General features: G+C 35.7%; 1 protein-coding gene across 3 annotated transcripts in view; it reads right to left on the reverse strand.

Annotated features, from left to right (window-relative positions):
* Positions 1-320: 320 nt before the first annotated feature.
* CCDC91 (coiled-coil domain containing 91) overlaps positions 321-17,811 on the reverse strand; it is a 167,056-nt gene continuing 149,565 nt past the window's right edge. For all 3 annotated transcript variants that reach the window (XM_009324345.1, XM_009324346.1, XM_009324344.1), the window contains one exon: positions 321-1,512. In XM_009324345.1, the coding sequence (XP_009322620.1) occupies positions 1,360-1,512 (153 nt within the window). In that variant the 3' untranslated portion in view covers positions 321-1,359. The remainder of the gene's footprint in view (positions 1,513-17,811) is intronic.

Genomic DNA, 17,811 nt, shown 5'->3' on the forward strand with positions numbered 1-17,811 from the left:
ATCTAGTAAAACCAGCATTATTTACTTCTTCAGTGAACCTTTGCATACAGAAGACAAAACCTTTGGTTTTGAATACAAAAATGAAGCACAGAAAAAGATTTAAATAAAAACCTAAACTCTCTGCAATACATATTTCATACTGCCAAATACATATGCAACCATTTGGTGTTTCCTTACTGCTATAAAAAAGCAATTTTTGAAAAGTGACTGCTGATGCAAAAGAACAGCCAAACAAAAAAAACCAAACCACCACTGAATAACAAGAACCACACTAAACAATGTCCATAAGTCCCCCATTGAATCACAAGCTCACCATAAGAGATATCATTCTCAGTTTATTTACATTCCTAAGCATGAACATTTATTTTCCCTTATTTCATTCAGAACTCTTTTATAACTAAGGCCTCAAATCTACAATCAATAGAGTGTAGGCACAGAAATTCCCCTCCATGCTGCCGTTAGCAAGACTAGTACAACTTGATCCAAAGTCCAATAATGTCAGTGGGGAGTTTTTTTACTTCCTTCAATGCGTTTAGAAAGGGCATCTGAGGTCAGCAAGCTGCACTCCTCATTCTGTCAGAAATTCCACTGAGGCAGTGCAGTATCAGACTCCACATAATTACATACATCTTCTTCCTGAAACTGAGGTCAGTCACATTAATCGTACTTTCATGAGAAAACGACTTTTGGAATCAAAATAGCTTTGTAAAACAGAAATAAAATACATACTATACATCAGTTATGGCAATGTTTTGCACTACTCTAAAAAGATGCACTGTTTAGTTTTTAAACTTTTCTATTACTAGAGCTGGAGTTGTTTATAAATGAGTAAAGAAATGCCTGTCAACACTCATGTTTCAGTACTGATTCTTCTGTTATACATCAAAAGTAGTAAGAAATAATAAGCTCCTCAGGCTCACCTGAGGCAACACACTTGGGCATATGCTTTGGAAATAGAGATGAATTTGTATCTGTATTCAATTAAATGTTTTTCTCCATTTTTTAAAATACCAAAAATACTGATAAATTACATCAACAATTACATGATGCCAAATTTAAAACAGACATAACAGGGAAACATTTTCTTCATTGCTGCAGTTATCTAGAACTTCAATCATGGGCTACTAGAAAATATAATGAAAGAAAAATCATAAACAAAAGCAATTTTTTCCAGGGTTTTTCTTCCCTCCCATATTTGCAATCTGATAATAGTAGTAAAATAAATAAATAAATAAAAGAACATCATCCACAAATACTTCTATCAAGCATAGTTTCAGATCAATCTTGAATCAATGATACAATCCCAAATGATTAGAGTATATTTGCCATTTGCTGGATTGAGATTTGCAGCTTCACAAATTACACTGTATCAGCGGTATTGAGAATGCCAGTCTCTCTGTTTTCCTCTGTAGTGGTTGGCTCTTCCTTTAATAAAACGCTTAACTGTTTCTGTGCACATGAGAGGAAAAGTTCCAAACTATACAGATTTCTCTGACGGACAACTTGATCAAGCTGTTGAAATAAAAAAAAAGATAGATCAACTTTAAGCAAACCTGGAAATAAATGCCAGGGTTTGTCAGCAAAAATTCAACCATATTCAACAACAAAAATTCAACGACGAAATGCGACAACAACAAAAAACCCTAAGTAACTTCTATGCGTGCACTTTAGTAGCAACTTTTTAATGAAGTATTTTTCTTCAGAATAAAATGTACATAAGGCTAAAAGTAACTTCCCAACAGCTGTCAAATTCTACATGAGAAATTTGAAAAAGCTAAACAGCCTAGCTGCCACACTAGATAAATCCCCACAGCATTTTAAAATTGTTGCTGTTGCTTTTGTAAAAGATACTGCTTCTGCTTTAAAACAAACACTACATACAACTTCATATTCAAAAATTCAAAATCTACCGTTAATTTAAATGGCAGCATGTTTAAATAGTTCCCAGGAAAAGTGGTAATATTTTCTGCCTACTTTGTTTATTCCAGCATTTTATTGGAGTCCCCTACTGTCAAACAATGCAAACTATATACTTACCTGCAGTAAAGTCAATGGCCCTTTCTTCCCCACCAAAAAAGATAAGAACACAATAATAAGACTTGGTAGGTTATGTCATATAAATGACATAAAAATACTGTTTACCAAAAAGTATTTGAATGTACTTAATGTCGTAACATTAACAAATAAAATGCACTGCAGAATTCCTTTCATTTGGATTTTAAAGTTCAAATGTCGAACAAATAATATCACAATTTAGAGATGTTTTCAACTTGACTATCCTTTAATCAGCCACAAATTCAACTAAATACATATATAACAATGACATAGGGTGAGACTGAAAGGCAGTGGTACAAGGCTAATAGGACATAATTTATGCCACTCAAGAGAAAGGAAGTAATGGAATTCAGAAGAAGTCCAGCTCCACACTTCTGTCAAACGGTTGTGCACAATGACACAAACTCTGCAACACCAACAAAATGCTAATGTGAGGCCACATGGCCCTAGAAGACTAGAGCAACTAGTCTAGCAGACTGGTGGCAATCATCTGCAAATGGCCATATTTAAAAAAAAAAAAATATCATGGCTCATGTATCTAGCACTCAGAGCTTTAATTATAGCTTTCAACAAAAACTGTGATCCTATGGTATCTCTCTGCACATATATGCTCATCATTCAGCAGTCCAGTTAGCTCCTCTAACAACCACTTGAATGGACATTTTGTTTTATAACAGATATACTTTTTAAAAAATATTAATACAGAAAGCAAGGCAACGTTAGTGATACCTTCCCACTTCACTTTGAAAATGCACTCAGGGTATAGCTGCAGCACTGTGAGTGAATACACAAAGGGAAACATTTTTATGACCCTGTGCTTTGTTGCTCTTTCAGTTCCTCTAACGTGCAAAACCAGGCTCTGGTAGTTTGAATATTTTGGCATTTTGTTTTAACAGAGATGAATGTGTCAAATCTAGTCACAAGCAGAATACACACATTTTCTAGAAGCCACACAATCATAAAACTCTCCTTCAGTAATATGTCTGCTTGTACTTCTACTTCTCCTGCAAATTTCCAGCTGTTGTGCAAATTTTTGCATCTCTCAGCAAAAGCAAACATTAGTGCTCCATGCATAGCCTGATGTGAACCTAGCCCACTGATGTACAACAGATTTTAAAGCAGATCTAGTTCAAATAAATTTCAGAAAAGTCTGCTCTTGATATATTTAAGTAACAGCTGCTACTGACAAAAAAATGAAAGACTTGGAAACAGCAAACTAAGCTCTAAAGAAGCTGTATCTAGAAAAGACAGTCTGGAACAAATGAACAACGTAAACACACTGTTGTGATGGTGCATTTCTTCTGATTTGAAAGGTATCTTGCCTCCTTCTTCTTCTCTGGTCCAAAATATAAAGAACGTTTTGCATGGGGAAGCTTGCAGATGTTTTTGTGCTTGTGACCCATATTTCTCTGGGGAATGGGCAGATATAGTGCAATTCACATAAAATCATCCGTTACGTCTTAAGAAAGAACATGAGAAACCTCTTTCTCTAAACATGTCATCAAATTCTCTTGCTTCTGGTAGATATATCAGTTGGAGGAGCTTAGCATGAAACTGATTTTCAATGGTTTCCTTTTATTGCATATTATATCATCTACACTCCTAGATAGTTCTGTATTGAGCTTTGACCCAAAGCTAAACTCTCCATTTTCTTTTCTTGCAGCCTTTCCTTGCAGATTCCGCTTTAAAAAGATAAAAGTAGCTCACCAGATGTGTGTTCTGATATGCTGCTGTTAACTTTCCTTACCAAGGCAGGAATCTCAAATTGTATATGGTTAAATTTATTTCACCAGGTACTAATGTAAATGTTTAATGTCTGTAGTGATTGGTTGCAATACGAACAAAACAGAATTTCTTCAGGCTTGAGAAAGATTTTAAAAGTCTCAAATGAATTAGGTACACATTCGAGGCATCTTTGTTGAACTCAAGTGGTTAGCTGGTAGTCTCCCTTTGTGCATAAGAAAAGTTTATTGCTTGTTAAAAGTTTATGTAAATTCAATAACATAAAAATTCAGAATTCAGTTGCCCCTTGTCTGCTCAGTTTATGTATAAGCTTTGCCTTGAGCAATATATTTTAAAACTCTTCCATGCTGCAGTAAATGACAAAACACTCTGAAAAGATTTGGGATCTTCACATAACACAAAACAAAAAGCAGCAAAATGATGCTGGCTTTGAAAATGGTACATTTGAATGTATTCAGAAGGAGAACATTCCCATTAATGGAGAAATTGACTGGGAAATAGAACCAACTCCAATGAAGCTTTGTTATATAATATCTTGTTTAATGAAGTGTTAGCAACGGGCACATTTTTTTGAACAGCGCCTCAACATTGCTGTGCTTCTGCTTGCATAATATACAATGAGATGTGAAAATATGTAAGTAAGGCATTTTAAATCTTGTTTTTCTAAACAGTCTTCCCTCTATATTTTTAGGTCCTGTTCACTTCATGGAATGATCTCATTATTTAAACAAACATAAATGGACATCTGGCAAATTAAAACTGAATGTGACTCATATGCAAATGTAATCAGTATGAATAACGTATTAGGGATGGAGCATTCACACAACCAAACCAACCCAACCGTTCTAATTCTATAGATACTGAAAAATGCACCATGTTGATCCAGATCTATCACATGAAAAGGCAATTTTCTACATCACACCATCACTGTTGTTATTACTAATCAATGTTTCTCTTCCACCACGTGAAATCTATCCAGTTCAAAGTTCCCAATTCTGTACACTGTGCCCTATTGGCACAACTTAAATTAGCTCAAAGTTTTAATGTTCCTGAACTTCATGATTTTAAGTTACTCAACAGTATCTTTTAAACTCTGTACAGACTTTTTTTTTTAAGAACCAGAGGTTGCCTCTCTATGTACTTGTATTCAACCTACTGAGGAACTGGCTATGTGAGATTTGGAAAAGCAGTTCCTGAACTCCATAGGGTCTATACCACTCCTGAAATTCCCACAGTCATTGAGAGCCATTCATTTTCCAAAAATGAGCTGATTCTTGAAGGACATTCTAACACATTCACTGCTGTTTTTTCCCTTCTGTTTAAACCTTCAGTCCACTTCTGAGGTCTCAGTGTGATTCCACCATCCTTCTGGCCAAAGATGACTGGACGAGACTCCCTGTGGGGTCCCGCCTCAGTCATATCCCTAGACCACCCAGAATTATGTGCCTTTGAGCCACACAAAGCATGCCCTGAAGGGAGGCACAGGCCTCAGCAGAACTCCTATCACTGGATGTAAGAATTTGACTTTGGAAATAAAAAGAAAGGCTCACACATAACTCTACAGAATACTGCCACCAGATGACTGCTTTCATCCCAGGCTGCTCTATTTTACTTTAAGTCAATCCACCTTCCCCTGTATCACTTCACAAACTCATAGCTCAAACCAAAGTTAATAATTATTCTTAGCTTTTATCGTACAACTCCAATTTTCTGTAAAATGGAATGAAAGTCTATATGGCCGATGCCTAAAGTAGAAAATAGTTTCTTACACAAATAACTAAGCGTGCACATCCTCCATATTTTCCCCTTGTAATATCTACCTGCTAATGGATATATTTTCATGGCATATGTGCTTAGCTTCCTCTATTAAATACTCTCCAACCCGATAAACATTTCAAATTGCTGGAAGAGAAACCCAGTCAGAACTGTATAAATAACTACTACATGTCAGAATTACATTATCCATTACTAGTAACTAATAAAATATCTTATGGAAAATATAATTTTAGGTTTAGCACTGAAGATTTAAGGATGAAATTCTGATCTCACCATAGTAAAGATATGTTTTGTTATTAATCTCACTGTGGCCTGAAGTTCACCCAGAAAAGTAAAGAAAGCAAAACTGATGTTACATATGGCTCTTCAATTTTGTATAAACATTAAGATGTTTGAAAGTGTATTTTTCAAAACTATTTCTCAGACAATACCGTTTTCCAATACCAAATATATTTGTAGCTGTAGAAAATGGTAGCTACCTTTATAAATATGTATTGAACAATTTACCTGTACTTCTGTCGTAGTTTAACCTCAGTTGGCAGCTAAGCACCGCGCAGCCGCTCGCTCACTCCCCCCCAACCCGGTGGGATGGGGGAGAGAATTGGAAGAGCACAAGTGAGAAAAACTCGTGGGTTGAGATAAAAACAGTTTAATAATTGAAATAAAATGATAATAATAATATGATAATACACAAAGCAAGTGATGCACAGTACAATTGCTCACCACCCGCCGACTGATGCCCAGCCAGTCCCCGAGCAGTGGCCCCCCCGGCCAGCGTCCCCCAGTTTATGTACTGAGCATGACGTCACATGGTATGGAATGTCCCTTTGGCCAGTTTGGGTCAGCTGTCCTGGCTGTGCCCCCTCCCAGCTTCTTGTGCACCTCCAGCCTTCTCAGTTGGTAGAGCATGGAAAACTAAAAAGTCCTTGGCTAGTCTAAGCACTACCTAGCAACAACTGAAATATCGGCGCCTTATCAACTTTGTTCTCATCCTAAATCCAAAACACAGCACTGTACCAGCTACTAGGAAGGAAATTATCCCTGCTGAAACCAGGACAACTTCAAATGATAATCTGATGATTAATGTATTCAAATGCAGTCAGCTAACTATTCTGGCTCTGTAATACTATCATGAGTAAAAGTTGCAATATTCTTTTTATCATGAGACTCAACAAATACAATGAACAGAGATTAAAAAAGAGCAAAGATGTTGAGTAAAAAGTTTTTAATTTTACTTTCATTACTGGTATTTTTCATAGTTGATCACACATATGTACACTGTAACATAAATAAAAAATAATCATACCATTATAATTTAAGGATGATGATCTTAGAGGTCTTTTCCAACCTTAATGATTCTATGATTCTAGTGAAGCAGAGCAGTTTCCCTTAAAAATCGTAAAATCAGAAATCAGCTTTTGAGTCCTGCTGATTTCTTATGAAACTCATGCAAAGAAGTACATCAAGAAAATAGTCTAGCAGAGTGATATATATATGTTTATATTTGTCCATAAAGGGGGTGGTAGGTGGGGGAAGACTTCAAATCCTGAAAAGTATCCTTGTCACTCAAAGAAAATCATGTTCATGCAAAGACAGGAAATTTCAAATGCAAAATGAAACGTTTTGGGGAATTGAAAACACAGAGACTGATGTGTAAGAGAATGTGTTCTGAAGATCTAGTTTGGCAGGTCTAGATTAGTGAGGCTGATATAAAGGCTTTCCATTTATTTAGCATTTACAAGTAGCTGCTTGTTAGCTGTTTAATAGGATTCATTGCCAAGGTAATTCTTTGAAGTTGAATATTGATTAGCCACAAGTAATTATTTATAGACATCATCATGATATCATTACATTTTTTTCAAAGGACTACTAGTATGAGCAATCCTACATATTTCCTGTCCCCTTTCTAAGTAATGTTCAGTAGAAAGGGGACATTTTACCTTTGTAGGTAAAAGCAATTGAGATTTTGTTGTAATATTTGTCAAAGTTTATCTTCTTTTATTTAGTCTTCATTTCTTTACGTATTTTTATTATTAATAAATATACCAAAGCTTTGTCTATTTGCTGTTTGCAAACTAACAATAACTAATTTCTATTTCTTATTTTTCTATATGGTTTTGTATTATATGAATTTACTAACTAAAGAACTTTTTAAAAAAAGAACAGTAAATATAAATTAAAGAACGATGATAAATGTACTTCAGATTATGATTTTTTGATAATTTCATTAAATGTCCTCATCTTTGCAGAAAACTAATATAAGCCTAAACTAACAATAAAGTGAACTTACATTCTTCCATGAAAAGAGTCTGGAATGATTTTTCATTTTTAATCTATAGTTCTATCTTAGCATTGTTTGATCAACACTTAGATGGATGTGTCCATGGAGAACAGAATACTAGTCAAAAGGGTTGATGATGAAAGACTGCTTTTCTAAATATTTACGTACTTAATAATTAAGGACTAGAGGAAAAAATTCAAGTCCCTTTGAAATCAGTGGAATCAGCAATATGCTTTAGTTAAGTATAAGGAAGAACTTATTATGACTCTTGATTTGTTCATGCATGTAAACAATTTACTAAAAAATCTGTCAGTGGCATTCTTTCCTCTGTGCAGGGACTCATTCCACATAGCCAATATAATGTTAAAAATATACTGGGTTGCTCACGGAGCAGTTAATCCAGATGTAATGCAACTGCTTGCTTAAAGTCAACCATTGATGTTGCAATTGAATTCACATTTACGTATTTCTGTTTAGCCTAATTATATGTACCTCTGTAATAATATGTAATATTTTCTTTCAATCATTTTAGCATCAGTCTGCATTACAAAGTAGTTATGGTCTTCCTGAACAATGATCTGAACTTCAGTGCTAAGTGGATAAATGATTGCATTTTAAATCTGTAGCCACTTTCTAAACATTTTTAGAGAAAAATTATTTCTGAAAAATTATGGGTTTTCTTGTATGATTAAAACCTTAGCTTTTGCAGATTCCTCCTGCCTCTATTCATGGTGTGCAATAATCCATTGAAATGGACTATTGTAACTTAGAGTTAGGATTCTTTGCATGTACTGTACTGGATATTGGCTAACATAGAATCATAGAATCATTAAGGTTGGAAGAGACCTCCAAGATCATTGAGTCCAACCGTCAACCCAACACCACCATGCCCACTAAACCATGTCCCTAAGCGCCTCATCTACCCGTCTTTTAAATACTTCCAGGGATGGTGACTCAACCACTTCCCTGGGCAGCCTGTTCCAACGTTTAACCACTCTTTCAGTAAAGAAATTTTTCCTCATGTCCAATCTAAACCTCCCCTGGTGCAACTTGAGGCCATTTCCTCTCGTCCTTTCGCCAGTTACTTGGGAGAAGAGACCGACACCCACCTCGCTACAACCTCCTTTCAGGTAGTTGTAGAGCATGATAAGGTCTCCCCTGAGCCTCCTTTTCTCCAGGCTAAACAACCCCAGTTCCCTCAGCCGCTCCTCATCAGACTTGTTCTCTAGACCCTTCACCAGCTTCGTTGCCCGTCTCTGGACACGCTCCAGCACCTTGACGTCCTTCTTGTAGTGAGGGGCAAACAAACCCAGTGTTCAGCAGAACACTAGAGAGTAATTACAGACTCATAAATGTCTTCTCATATTTTGACTGGTAGATGTCCCTCTTTGAGAAAAAGTTAAAGATGAGGAGTTTGTTTGGTACAATTTTTATGATGCATAGGTTTTGTTGCTGTTTTTTTTTCCCCACAACTAACCCACACCAGCAAATGAGCCCGACACAATTCTGAAAAAATCCGTAGTTGCAGAAGTTCAGCTACGTGATTATATTTTCTAGTAAAACTATGGGCTCAGAAAGCTTTCCCAGTGCACTAACATGAACTTCTCCCCACAGATTCAACAGAAGGCTTAAAAAAATTCTCTAGCACATTAAATAGACCATATAAAAAAATTATTACCTTGAGGAACCTGCAAATCAGAGTTGGATGAGGAAACAATGAACTACTTCCTCTCATTTCTATAATGGATGAGAAGGAAAACAGATCCATATGGTACATATGTGTAGCAGAGCTTATTTTAGAGTTAATCCCAGAACAGGACATTTTTGTCTGTCCACCTGTGAATTTCTACTATTGATAACACTTACTAAGTATATAAAAACAAGGTTCTTCATGGCTGTAATTTATACAGTATCTGCTATACATTAGAAAGCCATCAGTGTTCAAGACTGAACCTCTAGGAAAGAGCGATGTATGTTTAATAAATTATATTGCCACGTGAAAAAGTTTCTTTCTCCTTAAATAAATAATGCTGCAACTTCTAAACCTTAAGGATTTTATGCTCTGAACTCGATCAGTGAAACCATTAAAATAATACCATATGTTGGACACATCTTTAAAACAGATTTGCCTAGTCTGCTGAAGGTGGTGGGAAAACACCCTGTCAATCCTCTCAGACTCTCTACTGTCTCCCAGCTGGACACAGGAATGTAAGAAAATACTAACTTTTCTTCATATAAATAAGAGAAGGAAATTTGCTTTCAATCAAGGAAACTAGATTGAGTGCACGAAGGAACTAAAAATGGTTGCAGCACCTGCTCAGACTACTGTGGAAGGTGAAAAATGGGCATTATCTAAACGCATAAAAATAATAATGGAAATAGTTATGTGTAGAAACACATGAGCAACCTCTGGGGTGACCTACCTACTTAACAGATTAGGAACATAGGATTCCTCGACCAAGTTATTTATTTATTATTATTAGTGTATTGCCATACACTAAATATATAGAGTTACCATAATTGCTACTGTAATTGCTGATTGGTCTACCAATCAGATTCAACATACTTAAGACAAACATACAGAAATATATGCAAACAGTACTTAAGCATCTGAATATCTTATACAATGAAATGCACCTGCGTAATCTTACAAATTGAGGCCCTGAAGCTGCAAACTTTTGGATGCAGGCACAACTTTGACCACAGTAGGGCCTCTCCCACTATTAAAGTCACCCACACGTATTATATGGACAGAAATCTCATTGAATTTTAAAGGTTTCCAAAACAAAAGCTTTTGCAAAAACTTGTTGAACATGTAGAAAACAAGTGTCTTCCTTATGGCTTAATATCAGATGAATGGAAAATGCTGATTAACTATAAGAAGGAAGTGAGATTTTTTTAATATTGATCTTTCCCTTCCTCCTCGCTGTTGAGGAGTGACATTCCACTGTGCATCTATCGATATGCACAGCCTTTGACTGTTCTTTCTAAGACCATAGGATTTTATAATGCTGACATGAAAGCTACAGGGAATTGTGAAGTTGTTAAAATTTGCTTCTATTTACAGGCATTGAAACAAAGTGCACTCTGTCATTTCCAGTTCCCTCTTATGAGGAAAACTCTACTAAAACACACACTATCTTTAGTGTCAATAAGTCCTGCTTTTCTTTCTAAATAAAAAAACCCCAAACAACCTATATTACCACCTTGTGTCCTTCTCTTGTTTAATGATTTAAGCATATTAAATAGACTACTTAAAAATTAGGGAAGCAAAGATCAGTTCCACTACTAAAATAAATAACAAAACAATTAAATTTGGCACCTGTACATTAAATGAAAAATGCATATATTTGAATTAATAAAAGAGTAGAACAGGGAATTATTTTGCAGACTGCTTCTAATGTTTTATAGACTACAGGCTGAGTAACACGTGCTTAGACTGGGCTGGTTTCAAATAAACCCAACTTCCCATGTGTTATGCCACACAGGACCAATTCATATTTTCCTCTGGGCACGATATTTTCTACTGGTTGTGAGAACGAAAAAAAAAAAAGCAAGAAATTATTTGAGATGGACACAAATCACAGAGATTCTTATCATCTCCTATTTATTGAAAATACTTTTATGTTATCCCTGTTGATACTCAGCATCTTAACTCTCATTATACTTCCGTGAATGCTTTTATGATTGTTTTACAAATGGAGCCATGTGAGTGAATCTATGCTGTATGTCTTCCTGAGCAAGATCTGATTCTACCCAGCATGGAACTCAGCAGCGTGTGCAAAATCTCTGAATGATAAATTGTTAGCATTTGGTTCTGGCAAGTGTCTGTATAGCTTCTGATATACACTAGATTACAGTCCCCACAAGGTAGGCACAAAGCAGAAGACTAATCACAGTGTAACTAAAGGCCAAATTCATCACATCACCTCCCCTGATATAGAAGAAGGAACTAGAGATATATAACAGCAGCTAAATAAAGGATTTTTAAGTGACTCAGACTGCTTTCTACCCAGGCTTGTCAGATCCTGAGTCCTCAATAGAGGGTAGAAGTCCTTAATAGTTTGTTTTTGTTTTTGTTTTTTTTTTTTATCTTGAACTGTTTTAAGTACCCAAGTCAATCTTAGGCACCATCACATCCCGTTTAATACGGCTACAAATGACTTGGCAGAGATTACAGAGGATTTCTGTGGAGCTTCGTAACTGCAAATTACCATCTCTCCAGGAAAGTGCCTGAAGACTATCAGACTATGCTTCCTGAAAAGCCCTGAGTGCGGGGTTGGGTGCTAGATCTGGTACCAAAGATCTGCTTCGTTTGACAGTATGCATACACGTTCCAAATTAATCCAGGATAAGCATGTTTGGTTAAAAGCAACAGCAATTTTCCTACATATATAAATTGCTATTGTTATCAAACCAAATGAAAAAATATTATCTGATGGGCTCATGGGGAGTCATGCTCACACAACTGCCTTGCAGTATTAAGATGATATCTACAGAACTGGATTAATTAAGCCTAACTGAAAACCAAACAGCAAATAAAGGCATTAATAAGAACAGTATTTTTTATTACTGTAAGAATGTATTTTACACTATCAGGGAATAAGTAAAATAGAAATAATATTGCATCATAAGTCTTTGCAGTGGATACAAACTGAAAAAACTACCCAAATAATGTGCACGATTGGGCAACCATAGGGTAAATCTTTCCATGGTTGTATAACTGCTATTCCATTGCCATGAGTGCTTTCTAAATAACTCTATCTAATGTGACTCTTCATTAACAGGAGATTCACCAGGAGCACAATTTCCTTGCCTCTAAGAAGAAATATAATGGGTAGTTAATACACATCAGAGAGAATCACTGTTTTAGACTAGGAGGTGAAAATAAATGTTATATACAAAGCTGAAACTACAGATAACGTAAGGAGTCAGACTGTAGTTATTCTATTCAGATATCAAGCAGACTGTAGTTATATCATGATTATCTGAAGGTTTCTGTGAAATTGTGATACTATATGCCACTAGCTATCTCTAAAGCAAAGTGTCCCCTAACAACACACTGGAGTTTGGTACGTACTGAAGTAGCATGAGAAAAATCCTACCCCTTAGTGTTGAGGAATCCTTGATTTAACAGTCAGGTTTTCAGTTTTCATTTTAATGAAACTTTAATTGTAAGATGTGACACAATGAAACAGTATATACTTGAAGGCATAGGCAAAGATGATATCACAAGCAATACAGATATCTTTCTAAAATTACCACTGTAGATTAAAGTTGATGGATTCACATGAAGAAAATCAACAAGGAAAATTAGTCTGCAGTGAATCTGTGATAAATTTAGTGTTAAGTCAGTGGTAAGCATATATATGCATTAAAATAAGTAATTAAGCATTATGGTTCAGGGAACAGAAAATTAATTTTCTACTATTCAGATAGGCATTTTTGAGACCACACTTACTACTGGACTTCTTCAGTATTGAGAGGATTGCAGCTTTTGCTAATGCTTTTTACTGACAGACAAATTTTACTGGAAACCTCAGTTTGGAATTCGAAGTCAAACTACTGCAGCAAAATTCAGGACAGCTGCTGGAGAAGCACTTCATAAAGCTGCAGCTGCAACAATGTCATCAAAGACAAGACCTCCTTCTTTCAAAACATACGTGGATTGAGTACCCATGGCCCTCAGCAGGTCTTCACTTACAACACCGCAAGCAGAAGATTTTAAAGGAGGAGGAAAAAATCACCAGCAAAACATAATAATCTGCAGGCCTTATGCTCTACACAACTCCAGATTACTTCTGCAACTGCCAGCCAGTGGATACTTCTCAACAACATGAGTATAATATGTTCCCCAAAGCAGCTTCCTTTGGTTACTAGACTAGCTATTCTGCTTCTTTCCCAGATGCAGATTTGTATTAAGGCTTTGGAGTGAAATAACAACATCAAGGACACACAACTGCAACTAGAACGGTAGCTTTTTACCTTGGCAATACCTTATTTTACATTATTAAAAAAAAAAGACAAGAAACCATTGCTAAGCAGGGCGGGGAGGGGGAGGGAAAAATCCGCTTGACCAAATAATATGAGTCAGTAGTCTGCAGCCAAAGCAGAAAAATAACATATATACCTATTAACTACATATATATTTAAGTCACTGAAGCATCTTGCTAAATTTCTAACACATGGGTAAAGGCTGCTTAGTCTTGTTATTATTCATGCTGACATGAATACAAAAAGTAAACAGGAAACCACATCATGTTGCTTCATCTATCTAATCTTACTATTGCTGTAGGTAAGAAAATGTACTTCTTTACATGTTTCTCTAGCTTCATAGACAACTTGATTAAGTCTCAAATTTTGATCCCACTGGCTTTGCTGCAGGAATCCAATTGCAGGAAATAATCATAGGAAAGACTCATCAAAACACATATGGTAAGGCCAGCTTTCCCATTTACTTTTTAAATCAAAGTTCAGCAGAAGGGTAAAAACAGTAAAAGAAAAAGATATACCTGAAAAATAGAGCAAAGAAGCTGCAAGATTTGGGATAAAAATAGCTTGAAAATTTCTGCATATAACCATTTCTGACATGTTTCCAATAATTCCCCAGATAAAAACCCAACAAAAAAAGCTAAGCAGATAAAACTAATGAGGTTAAAGTATCTCCACATAAAAGGACTTGAGTGTAAATGAGAAGCAGTACAAAAAACCCAAACAAACACTGAACTCGGAATATTCCTCAGCTGTAGTAAAACACATTTAGGAACAGAATAAACCATCCTTATGCACAAGGTTATCTACTCATTTTAGTTGTGCAGTGAACAAAAGTTAATTCCCTCTCAAAACTGTACAGCCAAGAGAATCTGTCAACTGAAGAGACTTTGTGGTGGTGACCCTGCAATTACTCTAGGCTTATCCTATCCTGGTATATGGACAGAGAAATTCTACAGACCACAACTATTTTTTTTTTTTTTTTAAATTAAGATGCGTATCGGTTCTGGATCTTCACAACACAAATCCGGAGACCACAAGTGTCCTTGCATGTCATGGAAGCACAATGGAAAAAAGGATCCTCTGTATTCTGTCCTTGTCCTTATGGGGCTCAAGGGGCTCAATTCTAATGTAATTAAAATGGTATCGCAGAAACCTAGGGATGGAAGAGACCTTGACCCAACTTCTGATCTTTGCACCGAGAACTCACAATAATGTCAATCAGAGTGGAACAATTGCCTCTTCTCTCTTGCAATTTGACAGCCTTGCAGGTGCATGCCAAAATACCTTTGCTGAGCACGTCCATCATTAACTTTCTAAAACTCTTTAGGATCCCCTTGGTGCCAAGAGAATGGTACAACTGGGACTTATAAAAAGCCAAGAAGTTGGCCTATGACTAAGAAAATAAAATTGCAGATGATTTGCTTAGCTTTAATTAATCCAAGCTGATCATATTGAACAGATTAAACTTTGCATCTAGTACAAAGTAATGTGGATTACACTAACTTAAAAAAGAAAATTTATAACTGCTGCTGTGTTACCAAAATACCTAATTATATATACTCAAAAATTCTGAATTAAGAAATGTCAGTGAAATACAAACCATTGGAATACAAATTTGGTTACATGCATATAGATGAATTTGAAAGAAAAAGACAGCAAATGAATAAAAGTTTTATTTTAATAGGAATGACAAAATCTTCACCAAGTCCTCGTCCTCAAAGCATTCACTTATTCAGTCTAATAGAATATTAAATGTCTAACCTCCAAAATTCAGCTGACCTGTCTAACTTTCTCACTAGGATGGTAAAATAAGGGTATTCATGTTCATTCATACACAAGGATCCGTAGTTTTTTCTGGTTTTTTTTATTAGTTTCTCCTACTCAATCTAAAGCTCTCATGAAAATGCCTATGGACAACAGTCACAAGTTGCATTAAATATGGGTAATTTCACACATCTAATTAAGAACTTTGAATTTTCTCTCTACTTAATCTCAAAACAGATTTTGAGAAAGTTGTACAGAACCCAAAATAACCAATCTCAAAACAAATGATCTGGTTATAATTCTCAGATTTCCAGAAGTAGAGTATAAAATATTGTTCAATTATAACACTGAAGGATGAATCAGGTGTAATACAGGAGACCCTCAGTTATAGAGGACAGGAGGTGTGTCAGGATGCATCACTTCCTCCTGTCACACACAGCCTTCCTAATGAACAACAGAAAGAAATATGGAAATGTCTACTGTTTCCTCATCAAATGCTCGCACAATAGAGGGACCCTGGATGACAGATGTTGCATTTCCTTGGACCTCGTGTTGCTTAATCACCTAATGACATGAAAAACAACACCACGATCCACTATGAATACATCTGGGTGACATTAGTACAGTGTACACTGGAAATCTTTATTAATGTGAATAGTCTATATCCACAGAGCAAGTTGAATGATTATGTGTTTGCAGACCAAATCCATTACAATAATTATAATGATGCACATTGAATTAAAAACACAATACATCTAAATCACAAGGGTAGTTTTGAAATAGTGTAGTAACCAGTCATCTCACTGTTGAACATTATAATTCATCCTGTTATTTTTTCCTCTTTTGGCTTTGATAGCACAATATTTTCTCAGCAATAACACCACTTGATTTCAGTTTCAACTGGAATCTCGCCTGACTAAAGAGTACAGGCATAATCTCAGTCTTTGTAGATTTATACAGTGAGGCACAAAAGGATATATGAAACAGTTTTAAGTAAAGAATTTCAAGCTCTGGCAATTTTACTCTAAAGGAACTGCAAAAAACATACAATAGGTTATGTATGTAGTTTCAACTAAATTGCCTTCATCAGCATAAATGATTACTCAAGGAGTTTGAAAATTGTAATTTTGGTTACTTAACAATTTCCTCTGGATTTAATGAACCTAAGTAAGTGGCAGAGAATTGTATTTTTTCCCCCATTCCATTTTTAAAGACAGAGTACTATAATTTCTAGGAAATTAAAAATTCTCTTGAACGCATGGTGTTTCAGTATTGAAAAGTGGCAGAAAAATGCCATAAGATCCTCTGAAGAAAAATGTCTAATAGGATCTATAGATTGAAATACTATATTCCTCCATCAGAAACTACCATTTCATTTTAATATTTAGAAACAATAATTTCAAAGCTTATAGAGATCTAAAAGTTCAGGAAAAAATGCCAAGCTCACTTTTGTATCACATGCAGTACACTGCTTCAGTATGCCTTATTCACAGAGGAGAAAAAGGAGAGCCAGGTGCACCAACTCATCTTACACTACAACTTTACATAAATCCCTTATTTAATCCTTTGGATTTATACTGCTCTTTGAGTTGGGTAAGGGAGCTGTGTGAAAATGCTCCTAAAGCCTCAATGTAAATGTTTCTTTAATCCTATTAAAGCCACAAAACAGGCCCAGCTGAAGGAGCAGGAAACTGAGCTAAGGAACTCTCAGTGACCCCATCACGACTGTCTCTCTTGGCACTGATCTGTTGGTCACAAGTTCATCCTAGGCATGGCACAGATGTTCTGACATCAGGCTGATTCAGGACATCAATATGTGGACCCCTATAACACATATGTACATACCAGATGGTGTGTTTTGTACTAACATGAAGTTTTGCAGTGGTAACTTAAAACTGAATTATTAAAACAGTTGATACAAAAATAGAAGATAGGATTAAATGATTTTTAAATGCAACTTACTTGCATTACACAGAACTTTGTGTTCCCCAAACATGACATTGAATTCAGCCAAAAATGATACAGCTTTATGGCTTTTCTTTTAAATTCAGAAGAAGGGGAAAAAGTTGAAAGAAAAATACTCAAGGTGACACCACACTTTAAAAACTGGGAAACTGGTCTGTTAAAATGTGTTGGTGGTAACATTTAGGGTTTGGATTCTCATTAATGTGGCCCCAGGGAAAATATAAACACTCTTT

The sequence above is a fragment of the Pygoscelis adeliae genome, unplaced genomic scaffold (genome assembly GCF_000699105.1).
Source record: "Pygoscelis adeliae isolate BGI_AS28 unplaced genomic scaffold, ASM69910v1 Scaffold65, whole genome shotgun sequence".
Taxonomy (NCBI): domain Eukaryota; kingdom Metazoa; phylum Chordata; class Aves; order Sphenisciformes; family Spheniscidae; genus Pygoscelis; species Pygoscelis adeliae.